The 7878-nt window shown below is 50.2% G+C and overlaps 1 protein-coding gene across 1 annotated transcript; it reads right to left on the bottom strand.

The window, feature by feature from the left end:
- Positions 1-5768: 5768 nt before the first annotated feature.
- On the bottom strand, positions 5769-7297 carry LOC123184643 (sex determination protein tasselseed-2). Its single transcript, XM_044596731.1, has one exon. The coding sequence runs from the start codon at positions 7032-7034 to the stop codon at positions 6042-6044; it is 993 nt and encodes a 330-aa protein (XP_044452666.1). The 5' UTR covers positions 7035-7297; the 3' UTR covers positions 5769-6041.
- Between the last annotated feature and the right edge of the window lie 581 nt (positions 7298-7878).

The following is a 7878-nucleotide window of genomic DNA, read 5'->3' as shown; positions in this document are numbered from 1 at the left end:
CCCCATCCCCACCCTTCTCAACCCCCCAGCCGCCAAAGAAACCCTAGAATCCAAGGGAGAGATGGATCCTGGAGAGGTCATAGATGGAGAATTCACATCAGCCTTTACATTTGATCTAACTGTGTCCTCCATAGCTTCTGCAACCCATTCAGCAGTAACCTTTGTACTCTCTCCATAAGCTCCACAACTATGATCCATGTGGCACTTCTTGATTGTGAATGTATCTTCATGGGCTACTTTGGATGCAGTCATGAAAAATTCACATCCATTCTTCCTCTCTGGGCACCAAACAATAACCAGGACCCCCCACTGGACTGCCTATTGGAATTTGTTCTTCATAAACATTGTGAGCCATGTTACAATCAACATCTCTATCTTCATTTACCTTGGAAACAATGATATTGAGCACTGTGAAATCTGAGTGATCTATCATTTCTTCAACTGCATCTTGACTGTCCAGAAGAAATAAACCTTCCTGTCCAATCCCTTGTTCTTTTACCCAGTACATGTAGTCATCTTACCCATAGCCTTCAGTCTCAGTAAGTGCTATCAAGTTCAGAAATATGATGTCTGAAACAGAAAACCCCCTTTCCATATTATCTCTGCCCTGGAAATGCAGCCTAACCTCCCAAATTTCATCATCCAGCCTGCATTACATAATATGTTATTTGAAAAGCCCAACTAACTAAGTGTTTTTTGCTACAAAAATTTAGTGCACGCTAACTATAAAGTATAGTAAGGAATCTGAATCCAACAAATGCTTCTCTGAATCCACCATGCATTTCTACTAAATCTAACTAATCCTTCAGTGCTAAGTGATACTGTTGCATCCAAAACATGCCACAGAGTGTTTGCTCAACTATTATTCAGTGCATGTTCATGTTCTAGGATGAATCACAGCAGCATCAACCTAGGGTTTGGTCAAAAAACTAACTAAATTATGCTATGTTGTTTGAAATGAACAAGCAGAAATGCAGAAACTGTTGAAGGAGCTCATAAGAGGAAAAAAACTTACTCCACCCCTCCAAATGCAGAGGCCCAGTGCTGGGAGTTGGCCGGATCTGCCTGCACAGCGCTAGCAAGAGACCTCGCTGCTCTGTACTCAAGCGAGAACTGGCAATCATCAGGCGACGACGGTGTAGCCTGTGGCGTAGGAGCCTGCATCAGAGCTGCAGCCTGTGGTGTCCGCTGCGGCGGCGGCGCCGCCGCCTGGGTTGCGAAGCTACCACTCCCCAGCTAGTTATCAACCTCTGAGAACTCGTCGCCTCCATCCCCCCTTCCACCTCCACCCGTTGAATGGCCGCCATCGCCTAGTTTCGCCGCCGCCGCCATCGGAGAGGGAGGCGCGCACGAGAGAGAGGGAGACAGAGAGGGGGAAGATAGAGTGAGGGCGAGCCGGATCCGTTTGACCTGGTCGGGACGGCCCGTGCGCCCTAACGGCCGTCACCCGCGCGCCATGAGCACTGTGGCCGACAAAACCCTGACGGGCGGGCCCCACATGTCATAACCCCAGTTAAAACTTAACCGTTCGGCCACTTGGGTTTTTTGGAACAGCCAGCCACTTTTGTGGTAGTTTTTGGAAAAATTAAAAAAACGGTAGTTTTTGGGAACGATAGCCCGTAATGTGGTAGTTTTTTGCTATTCACTCACTACTAGTGATACAGCTGCGTGCACGGTGTAGCTAGTCGTCTAGGCAGGATTAGTTTCGGTAACGATAACTGCCGAACGTTCGGTTCTGGACGTCCAGGCCCGACCGCCCTTGTCACCGTCCATTGCGTCACACGATTTTTGAAGCATACAAAGTCGCCACGTCAGCCCACAAACTCGTTCGGGATGAAACGAACTCTCGCGAACGCCGCCAACTCTCGATAATTCTACTCCTTCTGATCCATAATAAATGTCGTAGTTTTGAACTCGGATCAAGTATAGATTATTTCAAGCAAACGAAATCTGACGTCCTGGCAAAGATCCCATGCAGATAGCATATTCTTGAAGAACGAGTCTGGCATCCTTTACCACATCCTCAAACACAACATCATCTAGACATGAGCGGGAGAAGCAAACCCTAACAAAAGAGGGGTAAAACTCATCTTCTATTGCATGCTATGGTGTGTAAGGTAGGTAGACAGCGACATGGCGGAGCGAGGCGTACGAGTCGCAGCCGTCCTTGCTGGACATGACGGCCCATCACCATCCGGGCGACAGCCGCCGTGCGGCCCAAACGGCATGGGAACCAGCCGACCGAGCACCGAGCAGGTAACACGGCGGAGCAATGCTGTGTCGCGCGGCTACTCGTCACCTACTGTTGTGTTGCCTACTTGGCTACCACTTGCACACAGTGAAAACCAAACGCGGTACAGCCGAGTGTTGCGCTCCCGTACCCTTGGGCGCTGCCTGGACTCGATCGGCGCGGCATGGCGATCCTTCTCCCCAGTTACAAGTCTCTGTGACTTGTGTTGGCCTCTTTACATACGTATATGTTTCCTGCACCAAATATCTCCCAAATATCATATGGAAAGCATGAGCAGGAGGAAAAGAAACGAATAGCAAGCAACCCTGTCGTTCTGTTTGTCACCACAACTTGCTGATTATATGTTACTCCCTTTGTCCGAAAATACTTGTCAAAAATGGATTAAAAAAAGATGTATCTAGAACTAAAATATATCTAGATACATCCCTTTTTATTCATTTTGATGACAAATATTTCCGAACGGAGGGAATACATACATAGTCCACCGGCAAAGTCTTAATCTTAGTCAGTCCGTCGTTCATCTTTCGTCAGATTTGACATCTACAGTACTATACTACTAGTCTACTTGTATTGCCACTTGCCACTGCAAAGTCTCCTGCCATCCCTCCATTCTACTAATTAATTTCTAAACTTCTGCAAAGTCACTGCTTTGCTCTGCCGTCGAGGCTTGATTTCCTCCTCGTTTTCAGATTTTGTTCATTCGGAGGAAAGAAGTCAGGTGACAGGCCAATGTCCAACGCGTTGCTCATGCAGATTCAGTAAACAAACAGCCACTGGTTACCAAGCTAATTAAGCTAATTAAGTACACACAGGGGCGGCTCGGCTTGGCCTGGCCGAGATCAAATCGATTCGATCTTAGGTTGATATTTTTGACGGGAATAGTAGGAGATCTGCTTTTGCATTATAGCAGAAGAGAGGAAAAAATCAGACAATACAACATCCTTCTGGGACAGGCCCCAGATAGGATCCGGACTTGCTTTACGTAATAACCTGACCCTGCCCAGTCGCCTCATAGTATAATTTTACATCATCGCTGATTAAATCAGTCAGCATGAACCCAGTCAATTCCTATTGCGCTCCTTCCACAGGTGCGGCCGCCAACGTGATATCCTCCTGCACCTTGTTCTTCGGACCGCGTCCGGAGCATAGCCTTCTCCACCAATCAGTAATCGAGCTAGCCGAAGACGCAATACGCCACATCCTAATGTTAGATCTCTGGAAGTGGAACCATATCTCCTTTGCAAAAGAACACCCCAGCGTCAAATGCATTCCAGATTCAGGCTCACACAACTTGCACCGATCATTATGCGGCCAATTCCGCGCTAGCAGTCTATCCGCCGTCCAGTTCCTATTCTGCAGGAGTAACCAAAGGTAAAATTTGACCTTCCCCTCCATCTTGCATCTCCATATTCTCTCAAGATCTGGCTGCTCGATCCTGGCCGCAAACTGGATGCCATACGCAGAGCACGCCGAGTAGGAGCCGTTTGTCGTGAGTGACCATCTGATCACATCCTTTGCTTCCGAAAGGCTCACCAGCTGAAGCTCCTCCCAAATTCTGACAAATTGTGCTAGCTGCTCTTCGCTGTTCATTCTTTGCAGACCTTCCATCTACCGGCCGTTTGTCAAAGCCTTTTTGACAGTAATTTTCTTGAAACGCGCCAGCTTGAAAATCTCCAGTGCAATCAAATAAGGGGCCTCCCCATGCATCCATCTGTCCATCCAGAACAGCGCAAGCCGACCATCACCCAACTGAATAGAGGAACAACTCGAGAACAATTGTCTATCAATAGCGTCGCACGGGGTAGGAGATCCTTTCCATGGTCGATCGACGTCATCCCATTTGAACCATTCCCATCTCAAGCGCAAGGCCCGGCTGAAACACTCGATGTTCTTGATACCTAACCCACCAACAATCTTGGGGGAGCAGGCCCGCTTCCAGTTAACAAGACACTTGCATCCAGCCGCTCTTTCTTCAATTTCTCATAGGAAATTTCTTCTGAGTTTGTCCACCTTTCTAATGAATCATTTATCCGGTTGTTAGGCTGTTATGAAATAAATGGCAATGTTAGTGACCACTGAGTTGATGTAAACCAGCCTCCCCATCATGTTTAGCAATCTGCCTTTCCTAGGCGATAGCTTTCCCGCCATCTTATCCAGCACCGGCTGCACCTCGGCTCTCCTGGGCTTCCTGACACCTAGAGGCAGTCCCAAATATTTACATGGGAGAGTCCCTTGTATCCCACCAAAAATAGCCAGCATGGGATCCAGCTCAATTCCATGACAAGTGATGGGATAAGCCACCGTTTTGCTGATATTAGTGAACAGACCAAAAGCATTACCAAAGATCTTGAGAATGGCTTGAACAGCAAGAAAATCATCCATGGTGGGGTTGATGAAAAGGGCCGCGTCATCAGCATTGAAGCTGGATCGGAAGCGGTCAATCCGAGATCACAATGGTGATAGAATGTTTCGCTCTGCAGCCATCGATAGGAGCCGCTGCAATGGTTCCATGGCAATGATGAAAAGCAGCGGGGACAAAGGGTCTCCCTGCCGAAGCCCTCGCAAGTGAACAAAAGGTGAGTCAGGTATCCCGTTTAAAAGCACCATTGATGATGTGGAGGACAAAATCAGTGAAATCATGTCGCGCCATCTCTACCCAAACCCCATCGCCTCCAGGACCTCCATCAGGTATGCCCAGCTTACCGAATCAAAAGCCTTGGCGATGTCAAGCTTCAGGAATTCTTTGCTTCACATGATTTTCGCTATATTTTGATTTTTATTTCTACTTAATCGCAAACACACGATGAAACATTATGTGCCAGATGTTTCCCCGGCTGAACTCAGTGGCTGCCTCCAACACCGTCAGTCCCGAACAGGAATATACTACTCCTGCGTCACTTTGTACTGCTGAACTAAACAATTCTTCTCGATCTGGGCACGACAGCAATTTAGGCCTCCTTGGAGGAATTTCATAGGAATTTTAGAGGATAGGATTCTTATAGGATTTTTTCCTTTAGAGCCTTTTGGTTCATAGGAATTACATAGCTTTGGTTCAAAGGAATGGATTCCTATTCCTACATAGGATTGGTTCCTATCCTTCACATTTCATAGGAAAATAAAAATTAGCCTAGACTCAATGAAAAAATTCTTTTGGTGTCAACCAAATGACATCTCGTTTCCTATTCCTACTCATAGGATTCGAGATACATGTCATCTCATTTCCTACACAATTCCTATTCCTACGATAATCCTATCTATGAACCAAAAGAGGCCTTAGGTAACAAAGAAGAAAAACCAGGCAAATCCATAGTTGATGACATAACCACTCTTCAGGTCAAACAGATCGAACAAATACCAGCTAATTACTCCTACTTAGACTAGCCACAGTGGGAGTAACTTCAGCAGTAACATCGAGTACAACTCAGCAAATTTGCTTATGTGGCAATGAGGTAATGAGGAGAGAGGGAGTTGTAGTAACTTAGCTAGTTACTGTAACATCGCATGTCCCAATGTAATATGAGTCTATAACCTAATAAATGAATCCTTGCATGTTATCACACTTAATTACTACCCACGATAAGGTTAGTAACATAGTTTAGGGATATGTGTATGTTACTAGTGTATGTTACTCTCCATTATGACTAGTCTTACCACTATTGCCAACTTATAATTAATTTAAGTACAGTTCGTGCATGCGGCTTGGCCCACTCACTGGAGCTGTACTTGATTGCGACACTGGAGCACGTACTCCCCTCCAACTGCATCTCAATCGGTTTGACTTCACCATCCATCACAGCCCGATGACGTTCCTGGAGGTGGTGACGCCGCCGTCGACGACGAGGTTGTGCCCGGAGATGTACCTCGACTCGTCGCTGGCCAGGAACAGCGCCGCCTCCGCGATGTCCCCTGCCCTCAACGTCGTGCCCTTGAGCGTCGCCATGCCGCGCACCATCTCCTCCGCCTTCTCCACCTCCTCCGCGCTCACCGGCGCCGCCGCGCTCCCGTCTTCATCTTCATCATGGTGGCTGTGGCGCCACGCATTCACCAGCATTGGCGTGGCCACGCCGAAGGGGGACACGCAGTTCACGCGGATGCCGTGCTCCCCGAGCTCGCAGGCCGCGTTCTTGGTCAGCCCCACCAGCGCGTGCTTCGACGCCGTGTACGCATGCGGGCCCATCCCGCCCAGCACGCCGGCCACGCTCGCCACCGACACGATGCTCCCGCCTGCGCCGCGGCGCTGCAGCATGGCCCGCGCCGCGTGCTTCATGCCGAGGGCCGCGCCGAGCGTGTTCACGCGCAGCACCCGGTCGAACTCGGCGGCGTCCAGGGTCGCGATGCCGCCGCTCTTGGCGCCCGCGCCCGCTCCCGAGGGCGGCGCCTGCCGGCCCAGCACGCCGGCGTTGTTGCAGAGGACGTCCAGCCGCCCGTACCGCGCCACGCAGCAACCGACCGCGCGCTCCACGTCGGCCTCCACCGACACGTCGCAGTGCACGTAGCTGCAGAGGGCGCCGCCCAGCGCGGCGGCCAGAGCCTCGCCCGCCGCGTCGTCGATGTCGGCGATCACCACGCGCGCGCCGTGCCGGACGAACGCGCGCACGATCGCCTCCCCGATCCCGCGCGCCCCGCCGGTGACGATGGCCACCTTCCCCTCCAGCCTCCTCTGCTGGACGAACTCGCACACCCGCATGGCGGCAGCGGCGGCGGCATTGTGGGTGGTGGTGCCAAGAGCGACGCTGCCGGCTTGGGGGGGCTTCTCGGCGGGCATGAAGTCGAGAGCGGTCATGGCTGCTAACAAGGGCGGTGCGGTGATGATGTGTGGGACTTTCAGTTTCAGCTATGGATGGATGGACGGGAGTGGGACGAGATGGAGCCGCACGGAGGTCTTTATATAGGGGCCGGAGCGGCGGATCGGAGCCACGCGGACGCCGGTGGGGATGGCATTTGGCACCGTCTTCGTCTTCATGGGCCGCGTGTGCACACAAACGTAGCGGCTGTGTCACTAGATACAATGTCGTTTGACCCTCGACTCTCAGCTACGTTCATGGCGACGGCGAGAGCGATGTATGCATGTCAGACGGACGTCAGTGCTCGCTGCAAATATTATACAGTATAACATATCCCGGGCTGGTCAAATGATGCCAGCCTGTGGCTGTTCACACCATCCGTGTGATTCAGTTTCTTTGTACGTGTGCTGGATCATGAGGTCAAGAATCACCTTTTCTCCAAGTCATGGTTAACTACCGAGTAAAGTACAGAGTAATCATCGTTTACCGAGCTGTCTCTTCTAATTATAGTCAGCTTAGTTGTTAGTCTTGAACTGCACACTGGACCCTTACAAGTTGCTCATGCGAGCAGTTTGGATACCACTTTAACATGACATATAGTAATACTTAGTAGATCTTGTTGGTAAAAATTTAGTTTGCATCTAGTGATGGATTGGACGGAGAGGAAGCTGAAACAGCAGAGCCGGTTGAATGCAATAAGAGCATCTCCGGCTGTTCGGCCCCAGGGGCATCGAAAAAGAGCCCCTGAGAGCGAGCCGGCGGTAGATTGGCGCGTGGGGGCGAGCAGGTTCCCAGCCGATCGTCCCAGACGTGCATTTTTTTATATTTTAAAACATATGAATT

The sequence above is a fragment of the Triticum aestivum genome, chromosome 2A (genome assembly GCF_018294505.1).
Source record: "Triticum aestivum cultivar Chinese Spring chromosome 2A, IWGSC CS RefSeq v2.1, whole genome shotgun sequence".
NCBI lineage: Eukaryota > Viridiplantae > Streptophyta > Magnoliopsida > Poales > Poaceae > Triticum > Triticum aestivum.
The sequence above is the reverse complement of the archived record's forward strand: the minus strand, read 5'-3'. Positions and strand labels throughout refer to the sequence as shown.

Bases quoted from the DNA above. Each gene is read 5' to 3' on its own strand.
- LOC123184643 (XM_044596731.1), bottom strand. From the start codon at position 7,034: ATGACCGCTCTCGACTTCATGCCCGCCGAGAAGCCCCCCCAAGCCGGC.